The sequence below is a fragment of the Falco naumanni genome, chromosome 5 (assembly GCF_017639655.2).
Source record: "Falco naumanni isolate bFalNau1 chromosome 5, bFalNau1.pat, whole genome shotgun sequence".
Taxonomy (NCBI): Eukaryota; Metazoa; Chordata; class Aves; order Falconiformes; family Falconidae; genus Falco; species Falco naumanni.
Window position 1 is genome coordinate 36,103,642 of NC_054058.1, and position 22,775 is coordinate 36,126,416.

General features: G+C 48.0%; 1 protein-coding gene across 2 annotated transcripts in view; it reads right to left on the minus strand.

Moving 5' to 3' along the window:
• Window positions 1–286: 286 nt before the first annotated feature.
• The window catches only part of MRTFA (myocardin related transcription factor A), a 50,412-nt gene continuing 27,923 nt past the window's right edge, over window positions 287–22,775 (minus strand). For both annotated transcript variants that reach the window (XM_040595789.1, XM_040595790.1), the window contains exons 3-14: window positions 16,259–16,314; window positions 14,602–14,677; window positions 13,767–13,928; window positions 12,148–12,323; window positions 11,533–11,688; window positions 10,783–11,033; window positions 10,274–10,445; window positions 8,877–9,992; window positions 7,533–7,697; window positions 5,204–5,377; window positions 4,738–4,798; window positions 287–4,312 (exon numbers count right to left, since the gene is read on the minus strand). In XM_040595789.1, the coding sequence (XP_040451723.1) occupies window positions 3,813–4,312; window positions 4,738–4,798; window positions 5,204–5,377; window positions 7,533–7,697; window positions 8,877–9,992; window positions 10,274–10,445; window positions 10,783–11,033; window positions 11,533–11,688; window positions 12,148–12,323; window positions 13,767–13,928; window positions 14,602–14,677; window positions 16,259–16,314 (3,065 nt within the window). In that variant the 3' untranslated portion in view covers window positions 287–3,812. The remainder of the gene's footprint in view (window positions 4,313–4,737; window positions 4,799–5,203; window positions 5,378–7,532; window positions 7,698–8,876; window positions 9,993–10,273; window positions 10,446–10,782; window positions 11,034–11,532; window positions 11,689–12,147; window positions 12,324–13,766; window positions 13,929–14,601; window positions 14,678–16,258; window positions 16,315–22,775) is intronic.

The window sequence follows — 22,775 nt, forward strand, 5'->3', positions numbered from 1 at the left end:
GCTGCAGGGCCGCTGAGGCCCAGACCAGCTACTGGGCTGGGGGAGGCTGGAGAAGCTGCCCATGCTTCTCCTACTGTAAGACCGACTTCTCTTTGCAGAGTAGGTAATTTCCACACATGGACGGAATCTCCTTGCAGATAAGAAGGGATAAGGCACCACCACTCAAGCTTCTTTTTTTTCAGGTTTGAGAAAAACCCAGAGGGATCACCTGCCCTTATCTGGAAAAGGCAGAGTGGCCCCAAGCCCTCCCACCAGCATAGCAGAGAAGGTTTTGAACACGCGACTGTTTGGAATTTTTTTAATAAAATGGATTTTTTTTTTCAAATATTTGTAACTGAAAAAATAATTCAATTTAAAGATCCATTCTCTCCCCTGTTAACTTGTCACTTTTATCCTTTTCCAGTTGAAAACTCACTCTGGATCTGATGCCCCAACACCATCCATCTCTGATGGTGCCGATCACCCCTCGCCGTTTGCTGCATAGTGGAAGGGAGAGTGCGTGCTAGTCAAATACACATTACAAACAAGTAGTGGTTACAGCAGAAAGATTCAGGATTACATTCAAGGTAGAGGCAGAACATCAGACTTTGTTTTTCCCAATGGGTGCAAAAATGTATGTCCAGGGGAATACCTCTTCTGACAAAGAACTATTGAACTATTATTCAAACAAATAATAGCAAGAAAGCAGAGAACTGGGCTAGCCTGCTCCGGGCACTGCTTGGGGAAAAGACTTTCTACTATTTCCTGGGATGAGGCACCGTCTTCCCCTCTGCCCTTGGGCACAGGGTTGTCGCTCGCTTTCCTGGCAGGAGCCCCTTGTGCAGAGGGGCTCTGGCAGGTTAGCTGGGTTCCTCAGGAGGTGAGGCTTGGGGGTTTGTGTCATCTGGGCTCTTTGAGGGCTCTGAAGCTCATCGGCCAATTTCAAGTATGTTGGGCGAAGTTAGGCTAATTAAATTCCTACAGCGTTTCACAGATGGTGGATGGGTAAAGGTGAAAGGGAGCAGCTGTGAGCTCAGCATTTCACCAGCAACCCCATGGAAGGGCTAAATCAGTAACTGCTGTTGGCATCTCTCTGACAACAAAGTTTGGGGTGCCTGGACCAGCATGAGGAACCACAGCTGGGTCAGGCCAAGACTGCAGGTGAGGCGCTCTTGCCTTCCCTTAGGAGCTCACTGCACTTTGGTAATTTCATTCTTTATTTACTGGTTGCAGCTTTGTAATTACTTGTACAAAAGAAACACAGCTGGTTTTTGTGGGGGCCTACTGCTCATTGTGGGCTCAACGAAGCTGATTTTGCTTGAATTTGACAAACAGGCAGCCTCACTTTTTTCCCCTTAGCATCTGAAAGATCCTCCCACCCGCCACACCATTTCCTCCAAAGAAACCACCTGCCTCCTGTGCCCACCTGGTCCCACGGCTGGGCAGCTGCCCTGGGAGAGCCGGTGTGAGCAGTGTAAGGAGGCCGCTAATGCACTCGCTGCTCCCAGCATCAGGGCTGCACCAGGAGAGAAGTGAGGGAGGGCGAAGGGGGTGCCCACCAGTCCCAGTTACCCTTATTTTTAGGACATGACAGTGTAGCTTGGGTGACAGAAAGCAGGCAGGGGTGGGGGGGAAGGGGGGGTAGCCTTTCCGACACGGAGGGAGGCAGATAAAAGGCTCTGACTTGCTTACAAGTGGGGTGGGGGAAGAGAGGAGAGAAGGGAGGAGAAAGGAAGGAAGCTGCCAGCAGGCTCCCCTGCAAATGATTAAGGAACTTGCTTCCCATGCAGTTAACAAGCAAATAGGGCTCAGGAAAGCAGAAGTTTTTCCCAGCTGCAAAACAGGCACGACCCCACCTGGCTGCCAGTTCAGTGGCTGACACCACATCGTGCGGGTCTGGCATTCACCTGCCCGGCCACGGAGCAGAGGTACCGGCGCCCATGCGGCAAGGCCTCCTGAGAAGAGAGCCAGGTACCAAAGGGGCAGGGGAGCAGCATGTGCCTGCCCACACCTACCCCTCCCCAGCGGGCAGCACTGCAGAGGAAAGTGGGAACAGCATCCTCAAGGAGGTATTAAAAAGGATGGCAGTTTATCCTTCCACTGCCTGAGCAGGGACAGCACCTTAGTCTGTAAGATTTCACAAGCCACTGCCTCCAGCCCTGCCCCTGCGAGCTGCCTCCCCCACCTCCCCCTGCCCCAGCAGCCTGGACCCAGCTGTGGGCCAAAGCAGGGACAGCCGTGGGGCACAGCAGCCGTGTGGGGCACGGCCGGGCTGCCTCTCGCCTGGTAGATGGTGGCGAGTTACTACTAACAAACACGGGGATTTCGAGGTGACAGGAGTAACAGCACAGCAGAGCCACAGGCCTGGGTTTCCGATGCAAAACCCTGCCCCAGGAATAGCACCGCCGTGGCTCTGGGGCCTTGGGGTACTCACCCGCCCCCCCCCCCCCCCCGGCCAGCAGCCACCCCCAGGTGCCAGCCCGGGGCCCCGCGTGGCAGCAGTCGGCTGGATGCGGGGTGGCAGCTCACAGGAGGCCGCCCTTCCCTTTTAGCCCGTGGGCCTGGAGGGAAGGACGAGCAGAGGTCAGCTGCCCATTACCTGCTTTTAGGCTCCCGCTTCTCCCCAGAAAGGGGCCCTCGCAGTCACACTACTGACCAGGGCCTGTGCTGCGCCACACAACGCCCCTTCTGCGGTGCCACATCCCCTGCCCTGCCTCCGGGCTCTGACATCCCCCAGCTGCTTCTTTCCACTGGGGCACCTGCTGCAGGGAGGCAACAGCACAGCTGAAGGCAGGAGACAGATTGCACATGGCCCCTAATGATATGTTGCTCAACGCTAGCCGTGCCCCGCAGCTCCCCAGGACACAGGGGTGCTTTCTTGTCCCCAACCCCCCCCCCCAGGCTGACTGCCCTGCTCACCCGGGGACCCAGGTGTGCCTGAAGGCTGGCCTCCAGGCACAGCCACAGGTCTGGGGCAGCGAAGGACAGACTTGACAAGTAAGGACCTGGATTTTAGCACCTTAAAAATCTGTTTTGCAGCCCAAAGCAAGTGAAGCAAGCAGGCAGGCCTCTGCAAGCTCGGCAATATTTGGGAAACCAGCTCAGTCATTACCAGGTTGGTGGGAAACCCTGGTTCCCTTTGGCTACATTTGGAAAAGGTGCCTGTTCTGCCCAGCTCCTCACAGCCCTGCGGCAGACCAGACCCTCCCCGACAGACGGCAGGCGGTGCAGCGGGCAGCCCTTCCAGCTCCCAGCCAGCACTCCTGCCTTCGTGTCCTGCTCCAGAGGTAGAATCCCCTTCTGCAACCATCAAACTGACCGTGCTGCGCAGCACAACCCCCTTTTCTTGCCACTCCAAGCAAGGTGTGGGGCGCCGCTGCTGGAAGCAGCCCCGGCCCAGTCACGCTGTGTCCCGCTGCAAGGCACGAGGGAACTCAGGCCCAGCAGCACCGTGCCCCATGCGCTGCCATCACCGCTCCTGCCCGCAGGAAGAGGGGCTGCCGGTCCCGTTCTCACCCGAGCAGGGTTAGGCTGCACTGAGGGGGCCAGAGGCCACCAGCCCCACAGCTCCTACAGCCTCTTCTTCCCCCCAGCAGCTGCTCTCCCTGCCCTGCCCTGGCCCGCTGCCCAGGCAGCAGTGACTCAGGCAGTGGGTCTGCCTTCGCCACCACTGCTGGCTTCGTGCAGGAAGGACAGTTGGGGGAGGAGTACAAATACTAGGAGCTCATTTCTTTTCTTTTCTTTTTTTTTTTTTTTTTTTTGGTTGACTGGCCTCTTCCCCCTGCATGCCTGCGCCCTCCCGCTCCCATTCCCTTCAGTCTCTGCTCACAGAGTTACAAGCAAGAATCCCAGTGCAGCTGCAGATCGTGTCCATCAAGGAAGTCTGTGGAAAAGAGGCTGGGAGCCGCAGTGCTAAGGGGAGCCAGGCTCATGACGGGCCCCCCGGGCAGCTCCAGCCAGTCCATGCTGTCCAAGTTAGCCTCAGCCAGATCCAGGGCTATCCCCCCGGATGGCTCGTGAGCAAAGTGCAATTCCGAGGTGTCCATGGGTGAAGGCGGGTGGTCCAGGATGGCCGAGCTGCTCAGCATCTCACTGTGGAGGTCATCAATCAGGGACAGGGGCTCTGGCCCATCGTGGCCTGCCGTCAGCAGCGGGAGGCCAGTGCTGCTCTCCAGGAAGTCCTCCAGCCGTCCCACAGGCACCGGCTGCCCCAAGGACACTGGCACCGCCAGCTCTGAGGAATGGTGGCTGCTGGGCGGTGGGGAGCAGGCTGGGGCCACGGGTGGTTCTTTTCCAGCTGGGGATGACTGATCCTTGAAGTCAGCAGAAATCTCTGTACAGGGAACAAATAGCCAGGTCAGGGTGAGGAAAAGTTTGGCGAAACACCAAAGGATTCCTGCCACCCGCTAGGGCAACAGGGACCTCCCAGACTGAGCCACCGCTGACCACCACCTGGGAGAAGGAAACTCATCCTGTACCCACGCTTGGCTTGCTACGGGGAGTTTTCAGCCCACCTCGGGGAATCCAAGCTCTGTGCAGTATCACAGAAGAAATGTGCCCAGATCTGATGCAGCAGGACCACCACACTAATGCCTGACTGACAACTCCCTCAGTGCCTTGACGAGTACTGCCAGTGCTCGAGGCACTGACAGGGACACAGATCAAAGACCTGGGCCACGCCAGACTCTCTCCCCCCAGTGCTTTATGAGCCCCAGGCTCAAACCCAAAGACTGGGAAATGCTGGGTTTGACTCCTTACCTCCACTTTCGATGAGAATGTCAAACAGGTCATCCATCTGCTGGCTGGAACAGCCGTTCTCCTGGGGAAAGCAAGCGCAGGATTAGCTTCCTATTTACCAGGGAAGCTTCTACCCGCAGCAACACCCTTGGCTGCTGGCTCTCCTCCGTCGTCCCAGGGATGGGGCTGTTATCTAGTAAGAACGAGCACACAGAGGCACGGCACCAGAATCCTCCATAACCCCAGGCTGTTACTGGGTGGGAAGGTACGGTGAGCGACCGCTGTACTAACACTCAGCTGGCAGCAAGTGACTTGGGATCTCCACCTGTGATTTAGGGTCTGCCCCAAACCCTCCAGAAGGAATTCAGTTAGGAAGGTGCAGTTGTGGCTCCATTCTCTATTACTGGCCCAGATCAGGAATTTAAGCAGATTTACAATGGCAACTTTTTGCCTGCTCTCCAAGGAAATCAGGGAGAACTGCTCTCACCTGGGCCTTTGGCTGTTGCTTCACGGCCTCTTCATAGCCTGGTGGCTCTTTCATTGGGACTGAGGGAACAGGAAGAGGAGGTGGAGGAGTTCCAAAAAGCGATGTGTGCTGTTGCTGCTCCAGGTCCATCTGAGATGGGGAAGGGGCAGCAGGAGAGCCGGGCTGTGATGAGGGCTGTTTAGAATGAAAGCAGAAGGGGTGATCAGGGGGAAGTCACATCAGCTCCTGTCTCACAGCTGCTCTGAGAGACCATCACCGCCCTTTCATGGCGAGTGCTGCACAGAGGTCTCCACTGCTCTGCTCCCAGCAGCCTGGCCTCTTCCGTGTACTCTGTGCACTATGCCCTGACTGCAAGAGGGGAAAACAGATTTCCCCTCTAACTCACAGAAGGAAATCTGCTGATTTTTCTAACGCTAAAACCATGCCACAAACCACCACCTGGCTGCTCCTGGATGGGGAGAGCCTCATATGTCCCAGTGGAGGATTCCTCCAGCACTTCCGAGAGGGCACTTTCCTTGTTATGTTCAGCCTACTGCAGTATATGCAGAACGTATCTTTTACCCACCTCCTTCTGCAGTACCTGTCCTGGGGACATAATCAAGCTTCACTAGCAGCAAGTTTTGCAGCCTGATGGTGGGCAGAGAGCACCAGAGCTCTCAGCAGCACCAGGGATCTCCAAAGGAAACCCCAAGTGCTGCAGGAAGTGGTGCTCATGACTCAGCTTTACCAGATGAGTCAGCACACAACTGCCCATAAGAAAATTAAAACATGGATCAGGTCTTTGCCTCTACAGCAGTTACACATGATCCACACTGAATCTTGCTCCCCTGGACACTGATCCCTGGGCAGTAACTGAATGCCAGTTTCAACGTTTGTACATGTTGATGCTCTAACCCATCATGTTTTCCCTAGAAAGCTGTTCATCTGTTCTGTGACCTGCAGGTCACACTGAGCAACCACAAGCCTTGGCCAGCAAAACTGCTCTGGGGTCTACTCTCTTCCTGAGAGGGACTGGAAACTGGTGCTGTGGCACACGCCACTGGGATGGGCGGGGGGTACCTTTTCTGACACACTGGGTGAGCTGGCTTTGCCAGAAGCACCAATTTTCAGGGACCACTTGTGGAAACCATTGGGGAAGAAGAGCTGCAGGTTTGAAGGTGCTGAGAAAGATAATATGGTGGGGGGCAACTGCTCCACGACCACCTGCAGACCTGGCTTCTGACCCTACAAGGAGGCAAAAGGATTAGGAAAGTCACTACAGATGCCTCCACAGCACACGAGCTAAGGGAGTCAGAGGGAGAAGGTGCCTTCATTTACCTTCTGCATTTCCTCAAAGGTCTCAAGGCAAACCAAGGCACTGACCCTTTTTGCAAAGTGGATATCCCACTCTGACTACACTAGAAGTTACTCCTATCTACACGTCCTTTCCAGGATCTAACTCAGAATTGACCCTCCAAGCTCTAAAACCACTTCATAATCTTTTTGTATCTTACCTTAATGTTACCTACATGTTATCTAATCCACATGTCAGTAAGCTAACTGGGCTAGAAAGGGAGGAGATGCACAGCAGAGCCTCTTTACAGCCATCACCCGGAGAAGGGGTAAAGTCAGAGGTGCTCTTTCCTGAATGAGCACTGCACCTCACAAAGAGATGATTCACAGGTATGCTCAAGGCACGGGAATGGAAATCACAGCATGTTCATCAGCACCAGAGAGCAGAAGGTCACATCCTTTTGCCCCTCTCAGAGCTCCTACGCCACCTTTGTAGCAGACATAGTGCCCACATCACTCCCTCTCCATGCAGTAGCCACCTTTCCAGTTCAGCAGCACTCCTCCAAGAATCAGGGGCACCACTGTAAACCAAGGCTGTCCACTCTGACCTCTCATCATTTTTAATTGATGGACAATGCTTGTTTAAAACACCAGCTGGTATTGTGCCCAGATGTGGAACCAAAGGGCGGAAGGCTACTAAACTGTCAGGGTTTAGCCCAGAACTCTTTGCTGTAAAACCTAAACGTCACTTCCAAGCACATCCAGGGGGCAAGATCTCATGGAAACTTAGTGCTCCTGAAACCTCATGTCCGATGGGCTCTCCATTGCAGCTAGTTCAGCAGGAGGCAGGAGAATGGAGAGGCACCCCTTCTGCTGCCACAGTCAAGCTGAAGACGAAACACTCCACGCAGCTGCAAGCTCTGGTAGAAGCTGCTGAGATCTCACTTGCTGTGATGATGGTCTCTGGCCAGTGTGTGTCCCCTTCCCACTGCTGCTACAAACCCCAGCAGCAGGCAAAAGAAAGACAAGGAATAAAAGCGAATAGACAGTGAGCTACCTTTCTGACAGATTGGTTTAGTCCTCTGGGCTGCTGCTGCTGCACGGGCTGCTTCTGCTGCTGTGTGGGCTGCTGCTTCTGCTGCTGCGTGGGCTGCTGAGGGGTGCTTGCAGGTAGCTGACACGGTGGTTGGCTGGAAGTTTTAGTGGGTGATGATTGTACTCTCTGGAAAGTAAAGAGTATCCGTGATAAGTTATTCCCCAGACACAACATGGAGCAAGGCTTGTATTTCTTAAAGGTTTTATAAAGTTTGTTTTCCCCCACTCTTCAGGAAATTCAGTCAATTGCTCTGTTTCTCTAAGCAGAGAAATCAGATTGGGGTGGGATCCAGAGTCCTAAAAGAGGAGGCAGTAACAGTCTAAATCCCTGGGCTATCCATGACACCCCTTGAGAGCTGGCAGACCTGACACAGGACCTGTGCCTTTCTGGAGCAGCGGCTGGAGTTCAGGTGAGACACATACCCTGGGCTATCAAGGGTGACACTGGTTGCTGATATTTAGACAACTGCCTAGCATCTCACTTGCTACACAGCAAATGCAGTCTGCTCAGTGCCTGTGTCTAATGGTAGACACCGCCACTTGCTCTGCAGGACGTGCAAGAAATGCAGCAGCAGAGAATGAAAATCTTCCTTGATGCCATGGAAGACGCTGGGGTTTGACTTATGCCATAAAACCTGGGCATATTTATCCCTTCCTGGAAGAAACACTCAGAACACTTCTGTTAAGTGCTGAGCTCATGCCAACAGGGGAATAGTAGATCATCTCTGACGAAAGGCTCCATTCCATTAACGCTAAAATACTGACATGCATTAAAACAAAGAGCAGCCAAAAATCAAACTGTCTGCTCCCAGGGTCTGATTTCAGCTCTCAGTAGATAAGGTGACCTATCCACCACTCTGACTATGATCTCTCCAGTAAAGGACAAGAGGTGAAAAACAGTCTGCTTTTTTCACTACCACAGGTATAGTCATTCTTTCAAAAATTAGTGAAATGTGGCAGCAAACCCTTGTCCTCCAAGCCTGAGATCCTGCCTGACAAAAGGCAGAACCATGTGTTTGGAAGAACGCTGAACAGCTTGTGATGCACACAGTCAGTCGTGCATTGCTGTACACAGTCCATCATTTTCAAATTCCGGTCTTTTTGCTGAAGATCTGCTTACACTGCTCTGTTTTACAAAGCCATGATCCACCAGCCACCACAGCAAGCAACTCAGCCGTTTTAGCATTTACTGCATTGAATTTCCACTGCATTAAGCCTTTCTGTGGTAACCTGAGCCATGGGAGCAGGAAGAGGGAGAGAGGAACCCAAGTGCCTACAGCAGGAACGTGCTCTAACCCTTGCCTACCTGCAAGGCTGGGCAGCTACTCCCGGCCTTCCCATGGGGCGAGAGGCCCTGCCTCTCAGCGCTCTGCTTGGTCACAGTGAGGACGATGTGGGTCCCTGTGGAGTCAGTGATGAGGGTGGGGGGAGGGGTGCCCTTGATGAGGTCGTTCAGGGCTCTCCCTTGCTGGCCAAGGAAAAGCCGCGGGCTGTGGGACCGGCACGGCAGCTCTGCTTCCCCGGCTGGCGCCTCCTGCTTCACCATCACAGCTTTCTTTGGCACTGGGCTTGGATTCGAAGTGTCCATTTGGCTAGCGGTTGGTGCAGGGCTGAATTGGTCTGTTTGGCCACTGGATTGCTTTGCAGATTGGCAACTCAGGAAACTGTTTTCACTCTTGACCTGGGTGCCAAATGCTACCGGGTTGGAGGCAAGGGCTGTTCCTTCTCCCGCAGCCGCTGGGGCCGGTAGTGACTGCTGAGAGCGCTTCTCCTGCTCTAGCTGTAGTCTAAGCATCTCAACCAGCTGCTGCTTCTGCTTCAGCATACGGGTGAGTTCCTCAATCTGCTTGTCCTTTTCCTGCAGCATCTGGTCTTTGTCCCTAACTTCTGCATCTCTGCTGTTACCAGTGCTACACCGCTCTGACCTGGGTGCTGCATTTACACTGCAGGAAGCAGACTTGGAACTTTCTTCCTTCACCAGGAACTGCACTGGAGATGCCTGCAAGGTGAGCTGGGTTAGGGGTGAAGTCACCATCTCTCCAAAAGTGTCTCCGGTGGCTGAGTTCTCATCTCCTGTGCTCATTTGTGAGCGCTCAGAAGGAGTTGGAGAAACAGGAGGAGTCGAGCCTGTGCTGCCAAACTTCATCACACCGCCACTGGTGACTGCGGCCACAACTACCTCTGCTGGTGCAATGCCGGTGGTGACCAGGGCTGGCCCTGTGCTCAGCCTGGCAGCTGGGAAGGCCACCACCACTTCGGCAGCTTTTGGGAGGATGGCTGCTGTGCTGGGCTTGGGAGTGGGGGTTGTTTGGCCAGCTGTACCGTTCTGCTCTTGGTAAGCTCTGAGACGCTCGATTAGGTCTGTCTTTGTGCCCGAGACAGGCAAGGCCCTCAACTTCAGCTCTTGCTTCAGCTCTGCTACCTGATATGGGGAGGGGGGAAAAGAGGGTAACATTAAGAGAACATACACTCTAAGCAGAACAACTATTAACAGCTACCAGAGCCATGGGGCAAAGGACTAAACTGATTCTCCTCCAGGCCAACAAACCGACACCTCAGGTACAGACTGCAGGGCAGTACTACCAGCTGCTATCACTAACTCCTGTTGGTCTGCCTTAGTCCTGCTCTGGGACAGCAACGTTGTTGAGTACTGCCCTCTGACAATGGCAACAAAGGGGCTGTGCATCTTCACAGGACATTTACCTTCATCTCATCTAGGTTGGCAGGGAGAGAGCCAGGCTTGCCCACCGCAGCATTGCTGTTTTGTCGCATCAGCCCACTGGAACCAGAGGATACTGAAGATGCGCTGCTGACTGTGGCGGAGAGATTGCGTACAGCAGGGGCGCTGGCACCACTCTGCTGCTCTCCTGGAGGCCTGCAGGGAAAATAAAAAACACAGGCATCAAAACCAAGGCGGAAAGATACTGGTGGCCCTCAGTGCCAACAATACTTTCAGAAACATCTGGGTCACTAGTGTCACCCTAGACATCGACACACACCAGTGCCTTTGACTATACCCATGCCCCTTACTCTGCCAGCCTATTTTGTCTGATTCATCTGACACCAGCCCTTTTTGAGGCTCACTGTAACCTAACAAGATTGAGCGTGTTACACCCAATCGCCACACCTCACACACAGAACACACTGTCTCCGATAACAGTACTGGGAAAGCAAGGGCTTCCTAAGAGGGAGTCGCCACTTAGGACCCATACTTTGGTGGGGCTGGCAGGATGGTCTGATAGTTGTAGTGCTGCTGCTGCTGGTTGAGGATCTGAAGCTGGAGAAAGAGCTGCTGCTGCTGCAGTATTTTGGCATAGGATGAATCCATGGGAGGAGCTCCCTTGTCCTGTTTTTGGTCCGGGGGAATATACTGATGATACTTAAGCTTCTTGACTTTCGGCTTCGACTCCTTGGCTTTTTTACTGCGCTGGGACTTCTCACTAGCAGACTTGGGCTGGCTTTGCTATTTAGAAGAAAAGGAGGAAGCAAATAAGAATGGGAACACTGAAATAACATAACACCCCATGTAAACCAGAACACACACTGGGATCTTCATTTCAAAATTCTCCAGACTTGCTGTCAGGGTCTTTCCATGCTTCTCTAACTCAGGCAACAGTATCATCACAGCACCTGCAGCAGCCTACACTGCACCATAATGCAGGTCACCTTTCCCAGCACACCAGATCACTTGCTCATCCAGTGCAGACTGACTGACTCTTAATTATGGATAATGCTGATTGTTTCAAAACATTTTGCATTCAGGACCCGTTTTACAGAAGGTGACTACGTCATGGGACAGAACACGTATTAAATATGTTACAGCTAGCGTCAGAGGAAAACACTAGCGAGAAGCTTTCCTTCCTTTGCATTTGTTAACACAACACTTCCAACTCCAAACCTTCAGAATAACCATCTTATCTTCTTGCAGACTACAACAATGAAGAAATCAGCCAACATAGTACCTTAATGAGTGTTGGTGGGGGCTTGGCAGCAGTAAGAGCCACTCCATTGGTAAGACTAGGGGGCAGAAGAGGTGGAGGTGGCAGAGGCGGGGGTGGCTGTTCAGGTAGGAAAAGTGTTTCACTGGAGTCTGCACTAATCTGCAATTGGGATGTACCCTGCAGAGACAGAAAAAGGCATAATGAATACACACATTCAAGAAAGAAAACAGTTTAAGAGAATCCTGGAAGTGTCCACTTACAGGAAAGCAGCACAGGTTACAAGTTACTAATCAGATTCCTTTAACCCACTACTTCAGTCGTCCCTGAGAAGCAGCACAACTTTTTAGGACAGAAAAGGAATCAGTATTCCACACCTGTATCTCCCAGCTTTGCCTGCCAGAATCAGTCACACAAGGACTGTATCACCAAGTAATGATCACCCCCCTTCCCCGCAGGGCACCACCACAGGGGCTTCTGAATAACCACCGGACTTCACCAATACCACACAAAGCCAGGACCTCTTGTGAAATCTCACAGACTATACCTTTTAAAGATCCCTCGGTCTCATTTTTTAGGATCCTCTGCCACAAATCAGCAGTAGCTCCAGGGCACTGCAGGAGGCCACCGCATTCTCACCTGAGCTAGTGATGTGCCAGTGGTGCTAGGGAGAGGATCACAAATCCGGGAGTCCATCGGCGATGGGACAGACCCCTGGGACTCATGGCTGGCTGGTTGTTCTGGGGAGAGGGCGTCACTGCTGTCCTCATCAAAGGAGGAATTGTCTGCAACCTTTGGGTAGTTCACCTGTCCAACTAAAAACACAAACATCAACTGCGGTCTTTAACACAGAATAAGAAATTATTTCACTTGACACTAAATGTTTCACAAAGATAATGAAGGCACGGAGAGAGTCGTGTTTGAGTTGTGCTTAAAGCACCAACTGAAAACAAGAGAACAGAGCCTATATCAATCAGTTTTAAGTGTTTACATAAGTCTGTGCTGTCAGTAGAATAAAATGATGCAGACTGGAGTGAACCATTTTCCTTGCTTCTTAGGCAGACAAGATCAGGAACTGTTAGAAAAGCTACTTAACTCTGCCCAAACCCAGCTCTGCAGCATGACTTATTTGATTATCTGGCACCAAAGAAGAAGGTTAGACAGTGTAAGGTTGAGCTATGGTTTCTTTGGTGTCCATCCTTTGTGGTGGAAGGTAGAATCCTTCAGGATAAGAATCCCAAACTGTTCTCCAGTCCCACAAGCAACAAGGGCTATGGATTAAGAGGCAGCCCTGACTGCTATTAGCATTGCTGTCTATCTACATGTCCAGTAGATAAATTCACGTAAGCGTGCATTTGTAATGTACTAATTTTTTTAGATTACATTATCTCAAATTAATCCTGGTAGGCAGGAAAACACTATCATTCGCACCTAACATAAAAGCAATCCAGAGATGTACTTGGCTCAGTCAGAAGGAAGCCACATCTCTAACACTCCAGTTCACAAGTTTACTCTTTCTCTTCCTCAACCAATTCTTGGGAAATCATGAAGCCAGGCTCTCCCAGAACACTGTCCTTTTCCTTTTTCATGAGAAGTATTCTGTCTCGCTCACAGTTGTGTCCCATTTGTCTTTAAAGTAGCTGTGCATGTTTGAGGGGATGAATAACCACAGACAGACACAGACTGCTCAGTCTGGGGGGACAGGGAAACAGTACTGCTGAGGCAGTGGGAAGGCTATTCCTCAGCATTCCTTTCAGCCCTTGGAATGGCACTGGCATGATTTACATCTGTTCTGGTTTATTTTTAAAGGGGCTGAATCCTCTGAAGGATTCAGGGATCCTTAAGTTCACAGACAGTTTTTGTTTCATCACACCTGTTTATATTCTGTCTCTCTACCCTGCTCTGAGTAAGGCAGTGGGTTCTCCCTGACCAAGGTTGCTGACATGTTACACTGAGAGAGCGATTTTCAAGGAGAGAATCTAGGGAATGCAATCTTCCACATTCTTTCAATCTTTAGGGTATGCAATTGCTTTCACGTTACTCTGGAATGGCCGTGCTCCCTACAATTTTATGTCTCTGTAGCATTATCTGTGCCAGAGGGAGTTCTGCTTCTCAGAATCCTTGGGGCTGAAAGCCTGTGATTCTGAGAGAGGAAAACAAGATCCACCATGGGATTGCACACACAGGCAGGTGAATCGATAGGAAATCACAGCCACCTGTGGGAAATGCCCCCAGCACAGATCCTCCTCTGGCCTTACCGATAATGGCTTCCTTCAGGCTCGATTCCACAGGCAAGATGTTCTTCTCCACCAGCTCCATGGGACCTGGCCTCTGCGCTATCTTCTCATTGAGGTCATCTGCCAGTCTGGCTCTCTTTAGCTTCAGCTGCTTAGCCTGCAAGGAGGGTTCAGCTGAGGTCTCTGTTTGGGGGAAAGTAAATAAAATGGCATCAATCCAGCAATGGTCAACCTATGAACTTCAGTATTATTTTACTTTTATTCAGAAAGGTAAATGTAGATAACGGTAGATAACTGTACAGAAAAATACTTGCAGATAACAGTAAATATGCACTATAAAGATATTATAGATATTATGTATATTTAAGTTATAAAGATAATTACAGTAGCCCTTGTGACTCTAGAATAGGGCAAATTCACTATTCTCAAACTGATGTCACCCAATTCTTGTTCATCTTTTCCCTTTCAATTGTGCCCAGAGATGTGGTGCTCAGTGGCAGCACAGTAATCCCTCTCTGAAACTGAGGTGCTTACTATCTAGATCAAATCTGTCTCACTCCCTCTTGGATATTTTTCAGTGTCTTCCCTTACTAGAAGGGCAATCCACATCCATTCTATTTCACTGTTGCTCAGCTACACAAAACTGCACAATTTGAGTTCACATCACAGATTTTTCTGAGAATCTCCACGCAAGCAGAGTTGAACGCCTCCCATGAAATCATGCAACAGGCGTGATCTTCTGCCCACTCCCAACTGAAAGAAAGACTTGGGAGCCAGAGGCAAAACAGAAAGCTGTTAAATAAGTAATCATGATAACATTTATTGTTGACCTCTTCCTGTATACCATTTGCCGTACCTTCCAGAATGTGCATTCTAACCAGCTCTGATCTCTCTGGCCGGGACCGGATTTTCCGTTTCAGATAGTCCTCTGTCTACAGCAAAAATAGACAAGCAAGAATCAATTTCAGTTGGTCAGACACAGAAGTGAGGTAATTTTGGGCAGCACAAACAAGAGAAACAACCATCTTTAGCTGTCACTGAGACCTAAATAAACACAGAACAGAGAAGGGGCGTATCTCCCGCCCCAGAGAATGAGCTTATTCTAAAAATGACCTCCTACTGTAATCACCTCAGCCTAACTGTGCACTGCTGCCCCACAGAACAGAAACTGGAAAGGACTTCCTCAAGAGCCGAAGCCCTCTTTTCTCCTTTTCTGCAACAGCACTAACTTGTGTCAGGGTGAAATTCAAGACATTTCTTTTCACATTGAAGATAAATGCACTGGTTCCACTGGTCACAGCAAACACTTTGATATAATGCTGGCATTCAGGGCTGACTTGTGGTTTGGGCATACTCTTTTATTTGTTGAAAGATAAATTATTTGTTAAGCTAATGACCCCATGCAGTCCCCTTGGCAGACAGAATCTAAATGCTGTGACAAGAAATTTCATTTCCAGAGCTTCTTTTAGCTCTATCTTTGAAGAATGCACTATAGAGCAATGTACAGAGATGACCCTGCCTGGGCTGAGCATGTTACCCTTCACACAGCCCAGGAATGTCAATCTGGGAGCAGTGGGTAATGCCCTGGTAAGGACTGGCCATCAGGATGGGCCTTCAGAGAAGACAAACATTAAAGTCAACCAGAAAACTGCAGCATACTTACTCAGTTGCCCACACCAAAATATTAACTTAATAAGAACATTTCAGGAAAACAGAGGAGGAAGAAGCAAAAGCCTTTGGGACACTGGTCTTAATGCAAAGTCCCCTGTTCCAATCCTTCTACAGTTTAAAGTGCTAACACTCCCTAACAGGTTTTAATCACAGCTGTTATTTTTCTACTTACGTTGCTTTCACTTTTAAAACAAAACTTAGCCCAGCAGTCATAACAGGGTTTATTCCCCTGTAGGCTAATCAGAAAAAGAAACTATCCCCAGAGGCCTTTTAAGGAACAGAAATCACCAAGAAACCCCCTATTAGCAAAGGTGCTGCATGAAGTGCGATGCCTGGCTTCCTCTTTCTACAGAGCCAGAAGTCTGCGTGATTGATTTCAGTCTTACAAGATTTTGGGGGGGATCCTCTCTATTAAATTTTCAGTTTCTAATGTCCTAGATGAACAAGTACATGTGCAGGTAACAGAGAAACCATATGCTTTTCTCAAAGGCAGAACACAGTAACAGCAATTAAGGGCAAAACAGGCACCATAACAACAAAAACATGAAGTATATAGACAGTGGGGAAGAAAAATATCAATGACTTCCAGAAAGAAGACACCAGGGGAAATTCAGGCACCATATTCAATGTTTTTTAGGCACAACTAATTAATGGAGGGTTAACCACCACCACGTACAAGCTAGAGAACACCCCATCCAATACATCTCTGACTACATAGCACTGCATTACATCCAGAATATGAATGATTCCCTTCTGCGTCTCATTAACAGCTACAGTATGTCCAAAACATAAGATACTACTCCTGACTTCCCCAAAACATTAAAGACGATATTGCATCTTACCCTGGCCCGCTCCAAACTCCTTCTTTGTTCATGAAATGCAGCTGGACTTTTCAGAGCTGTTGAGAGGAACACATTTAGAGAATGAATTAGAATGATGGAAGTTCTCTCACTGCATATCCGTTCAGGCCCAGGCCAACTAAGTTCACAAATACACCGCAGCAAAAACTGTCTCCTGCATCTTTCAACACACTGGACCATATCTCCAGCTGGTATAAAGCAATGTGAATTGACATACTCCATTTGACAGCACAGGAGCTACAGGAACTGACCTGAATTTTTGTGGGCTGCTGAAGACCCTAATACAGGTACAATTCTAGTTGAACTAGCCACTGTTCACACAGTTGGTTCCAAGAACATGAGTAAAAAAAGCCCCCAACAAATGCCTTTTACAAGATTCAACATAAGGTAAGATCCAGGACCCTTAAGTGAAGGAATGGCACTGAAAATATGGAGAGACATGAAATGACTGGGAGGATGAGGGACACTCCTAATGAACTGTAAATCCTCTTTACTACCTTTTAATGTCAAAGGAAGCTGCAAGTTCTTCCCTTAAGCTGCACCTGTGTTTTGTGTACATGCAAGGGCTGAGTGCAAATTCTGCAGGTCCACAGGACATACATATTGCTCCACATAAGAGAAACTATCATGAGAACAGAAACACTTGGACAGGAAAGTACGTCTGCCTGTTGACAGAAAACCAAGACTTGAGGAATTAACAGCAGCTCTCCATGTAACAGACCTCCTCGCCCCCTCAGGCCCAGTATAAAACCAGAGCCAAAATGGATCATGTTCTAAGAAACTGATCCTCTGCTGTCCAGGACCCTACTAACCCTGGAGGAATCTCTCACTCTGCCTGGCTCCTCTAGAGCACACAAAGCTCACATCTCTCAGTAAAACTGGAGAAAGAGGGTGACAACGGTAAGTGTCACTAGCTCCTCACGGTTTTCCTGAATCAACAAGTAGCTTGTTTTGTAAAACAATCATATTGTGGCTTGTTTTCAGACCTAGGTGAAGGGAACATAATTTCTTTCATATTTCTGCAACACTTATATTTAAAATTGCCTGGTGAAATGTCTAAATTGCCATCAAGCTAAACAGCAAAGTTTTAACTTCAGTTTAAAAAATAAGTTGCAAGTCTTTTGAAGACAGAAATCTAAACTTGTACCATTAGTAATTCCAATATATTACCTCTAGGTCTACTCATATTATTTTTCACTTAAAACCAACGATTAACTATTTCTCAAATGTAACTTCATAATGAAATCTCAAAAGACAATTAAAAGTCCTTGCGTAAATACAAATTGCTAAGAAACTACTTCTAATGCATGTGTAGACTTATAAACTCTTTCCTACAGAATAAAATGGAGTAGCCAAAGTTTTAAGATAGACACATGTTCTGTGAAATACAGAGTCCCCTTAGGTTCACATCAGTGGGGTAAAAAGTAGAGTTTAGTCCATATGCCAGGATTTCTGAACACACCAGGACATCACAGATGGGATTCAGACTACAGAAGTGAATGAAGAATAATGTGAGGAATAAATTAACAATAATTCAAAACTAACCTTAGCAAGTGGGTATACAAATCCCCACAATGATGGGACAAATAGTTCCTGTTCAGGTTAAAGATATTTTTTACAATCTGGTTATGGAGAGAAACCACCAGAGAAAGTTATGCAAGCTGTGAAATGGGAGTGCATTGATTGCACTTTGGGATAAACCAAAGTAAGGGCAGAAATACACTATTGCAATAACTGCAAAAATAATACAAAAAGCTTCACTGGCTAGCTGAGACATCACCTCCTGGGCAGCCTGACCATCACATTTCAATGAAGAGCAAGCAATACAAAACAAAGACTCTTTTCAGGCGCATGAACTGCTTGTGAGTATGCACGTATTTGAACTTAAACACACATTTCTTTCACTGTATGCATATCACAGAAAAATGAAATAAAAGTTCAGGTACACTTGGGCAAAGATACCATGCAATAAAAATTGGTAAAAAAATCTACCCTGGAAACAAGCAAAGCAGGCCTCATCTTGAGTCTTCAAAGGCTCTCTACCACCAGAATGTGCAGGCACGGCAGTAATTCTTTACTCTCCCCTTCCTGCCTACCTCTGCAGTCAGTCAGAGGCAGTACATGAACTTTAAGTGACATTTCCCTGACCATAGCAAATGGTCAGGAAAGTCAACTGCGGTTCAGCTGATGTCACAGGCAGTCCAGGAAAATCCTTGCATACAGAAGAACAAAGCAAGAAGAAAAGAATCCCCCAGGAAAAAAAAAAAAAAAAAAAGAAAAAAAATAAAGAAAAAAGAAAAACCCTCCCCCAAAACACATACACATGAAATAGTAAGGAATGCAAAACTGCTACAGGAAGAATCTTGTAAAGAACAATTTCAGTCTCTCATGAATAGTCCTCTGGAAACAAACACTGGGTTGTAGCTCTTTGGGCTGGCAACATGACAGAGGACTTCAAATTCGACCTCTGAAAATGTCAAGAGGGCACAAATCCTTCACTGCTTCCCTCAGCAATCTAGGATGGGGCTGACATGTCAGAAGAGGGTATCTATTGTAAAATCATACTCCATTTGAAGTTAACTAAGCCTTGCACAATTTTTTGGCTTTGAAATGACTACACAGCCCAGGGCTGTGGAGCAACACTGTTAACTTTACTATAGCAAACGAGGGGAAAAAAAATTCCTACTAGGAACTCTGAAGCAGAAAAGCTCTGGGTAAGCTCACAATGCAGATATGCCCCTTTTCCAGCTTCTACCACTGCGCACTGATCCCTGCAAAACTATTCCTGCCCACATAACCTTCTGGCTTGCTCACCTGACTGTTGCTTTATCCATTCCACTCACAACTACCCATATTGACAAAGCTCTACTGTTCTCAGCCATATCAGCTATTCTGGCTCATCTAACGCTGTACACAAATGAGCTACAGCTTAGCTGGTGGAGCAGAAGCAGTGGTAACCAGGTAGGCATGGGACAGCACTTTGACACAGGATTCATGTCCACACGTACATTATGCAGCAGATACAACCACAGAAAATCGGGTTGAAGAAACTGCAATCACCTAACGCCTTCTGACTGCTCAGGCTGGATAAAATACACTAAACCATTCCTTACAGTAATTTGTCTAACCTGTTCTGGAAGAACTCTCATAAAAAAACCCGCAATATTATTGCAGAGAAATTATCCAGTGCATAGAGGCCCTTTAGTATTTAAACACCTTTCTGAACAGCTAACTTGCATTTCCCTTCCTACAATTTATACTCATGATTCCCTGCCTTACCTGCGATCATTAAAAAGAACAATTTATTCTATTCCTCTTTGCATTTGAAAACTTTGGTTTTCCTACAGTCTTCTGTTATATAAAATGACCAAAGTTAGTCATTTCAGCCTTCCCTTATAGATAACATTTTCCAGACCTTTGCTTGTTTACTCTCTTTTGGACTCCTTCCATTTGATCTGCATTTTCTTGAAGTATAGTGTGCAAAACTGGGTCCATATTACAGCCTAGGCTTTATCAGCTTTTACGCAGCTAAATGATTTTTAAATAACACTTTTCAGTTTTATGTCCCAGCCCGTTTGCTTTTTTTGTGTACAGAAAATAAATAACATGTTCACTTGTGCTTGGCTCACAAACCATGAAAGGTCGTCAATCCTCTTCTACAGAGCTGCTATCTAGGCAAGCATTCTCCATCCTCAATTCTTGCCACTGACTAGACATACCAAGATACAGAAACTCTGCATTTTCATTTGGTTTTGTCCCGTACTTCTCAGTTTCCCCAAATACTGAATCCCAATCCTGTCTTCCTCCTAGTCTAACCCGCAAGCTTAATAAATATGCACGCTGTTCCCCTGCTTACATCAAATTGCTGAATACTGAATAGTATCACAGACACTGACCCTCCCCTGCTCCACCTCATCCAAAAGCCCTGCTCAACATATACTCCCAGTCTGACATCAAGGCTTTATTCCAATACTGTTCTCTCACCAGCTGCATATGCAGCTTCAAGTTGTCCCAGCTGGCTTACAAAAACATCAGGTGAACCTGTGTCAAGCACCTTACTAAACCCAAGTGCAAAAAGGCATTTAAGACCCTGACTTCCTGGGGAGGCAGTTCAACAAGTATTTAGTCTGGTGGTCGGTGCAGCTGAAGTAATGACATGTTCTTCCCCCTCCTCCATGTCTCACATTTCTGCCTTGCCATTGATGCTCCAGTTGCGCTGGTACTGCACAGGGAGCTGTACTAAGGAACTGTCATGATAAGTAACTCCAGCACTTCCCCATGGCACTTGCCTTTCCCCAAAAACAGGTACTAGGTAACTCGGTGCGAATCCTTGATTTAGCTAACTGCATGGCCAGCTTCACTAGCTTTGCTAGCAAAACTTTAGGTGAGTCCCTGATGAGAACAGAGCACTGCCAGAGAAAAAACAAACAAAACACAAACAAACACAAAAAAACCAAACCCAAACCCCAAAAAACTTGTCAAACTGCAACAGTAATATTAGCCATTGAGAATTTTTGTTTCCCACTGTATGCAGAAAAAAAGTCCTTTGTATTTATCTTTTACTGAAATATTTGAGAACGCAGAAGTACTGCAATGCCTACTTTTAGCTAGGTATACCTTTTGCCCACCTTTCTGATTTTGTTTCTGTGTGATATATGTGGGTATTTTTGTCAATGAACTGCAGTTACACTTTCTACCCTTGTTGCTGTACCTAGGCCTGGGACAAAGCATGTTAGCCCTCACTTACGCTGACAAAACTGTTTGTGGACACAGATCACAGTTGTTTTGAAAGAGTTATTTTAACCTGGATTGGTATGCTGGTTTACAGCATGGCTCCACAAATAATAGTATCAGCAAAACTGAGCACAAACTGCCCTGCCAGACAAAGTCGGAAACAAGAGGCTGGGTTCAAGGCCAGCGCTGCAGCAGGAGCCCCCACGCTGCAGAACCATGGCCCCTGTGTCCTCAGAGTGCCCCATCCACCTTAGAAAAAAAAGCCTGATGTTACAAGTGGCCCAAGAACTACTAAATGGCTTCACTAACAGGGTTTGGGACTGCACAGCCCGGCAGATGCCCTTCACTGAGGTGTACATACTTCTGTTCCACTTGAACTACCATCTGACAATTTGCAACATCCACTGTCAGCAGGATGAGCTTTACCCTTCACCTTTAGATGACTGAGAGTAGGACATGATTCTTCTACCACAGATGGGCTGGCTAGAAGGATCTCATGAAATTTCTACCACATACATCCTAGTTTTTTAGTCTCTGCAACTTCTGGAGTATTTTGATGCTTCATCACCAAAATTCCTCAAGCATTAGTATCTTTGTGGTCACACCTTTAGCTACCATGAGAAATCTCCCTGGAGATCAATAATGCAAATGTTTAGTGCCCCTACCCTGCTTCCAAAATGTTTGCAGGTATACATTGCAACTACTGTCCTTCCATCTGATCGCCCAAAACTAAGCAGCAGCACACAGGACCATCTACAATGATGCACACCTTTCCATACAAAGCACAGAGATGGAAGTTGCTAATCTTTGCTTCAAAGCAATGTATTAATTCCTATGAAACAGAGTCCAAAACCACAATGCATGAGTTCAGTGCTCCCTCAGTCCAAGCCACATTTTGAAGATGGCAATGCGTGAATGATAGCAGATATTGTTGCAAAGCATCAAACTGGTGCTGCTATAAACAGACTGGAACCACATGCAAAACTCCAATGTAACAGCAGAAACAAAAAGCCAGGCAAAATGGTTCAAACATTTACCCTGCAGTGCACAAAAGCAAATTTTTGCATTACAAAGCTTTCAAACATATCCTATATGGAGATCTTCAAGTTCCTGTTATCTACTATGAGAAGTAAGTGGAATCAGAACCAAATCCAGTCACTTTAAGAACAAAACGTTGCTGGGGAAGGGGTCTGACCCAAGTGCTGAGAAAAAGAGGTCAAAATACCTGTACACCCTGCATTTGCTTATGCAGCTGACAGAAGACACTAAGGTTTGCAAGAAACAAAGCAAAGGGAAGAAAGGCAGGGAAAAGGGTCTTCACAGGTCCCCATAGCTCGTGTCTAGGGGGAAGGAGAGGGTGCAAAACCTTCTGCAGTTGGTGAGATCACTATTGGAGACTAACAGACATAGAGGCTGACATAGCAGCAATGGCACATAAGCTTTTCTTAGCCAGAATATCTAGCTCATCACAGACAATAAGGTGATATTAGAACTGCAAATCAGTTGGTTGCACAACATGCAATGTTTGTAGAAAGGCTACAGCTAAATTCAAAATACTGAGTCAAGTATTCTGCTCTTCAGTTAGATTAGTTCCTGAGGGAAATATCTTCCTTTGCTATGACAGAGAAGATCGTGTCATGTCCAAACCCAGCCTCTGACCTGCTGACTGAATTCAGAACGGCATGCGGCTTTCTGCTGCAGCTATTCATGTTTGCTTTCAACTAAATTCTAGTTTCTCTCTCTTGTTTACTATGATTTCGTCAAA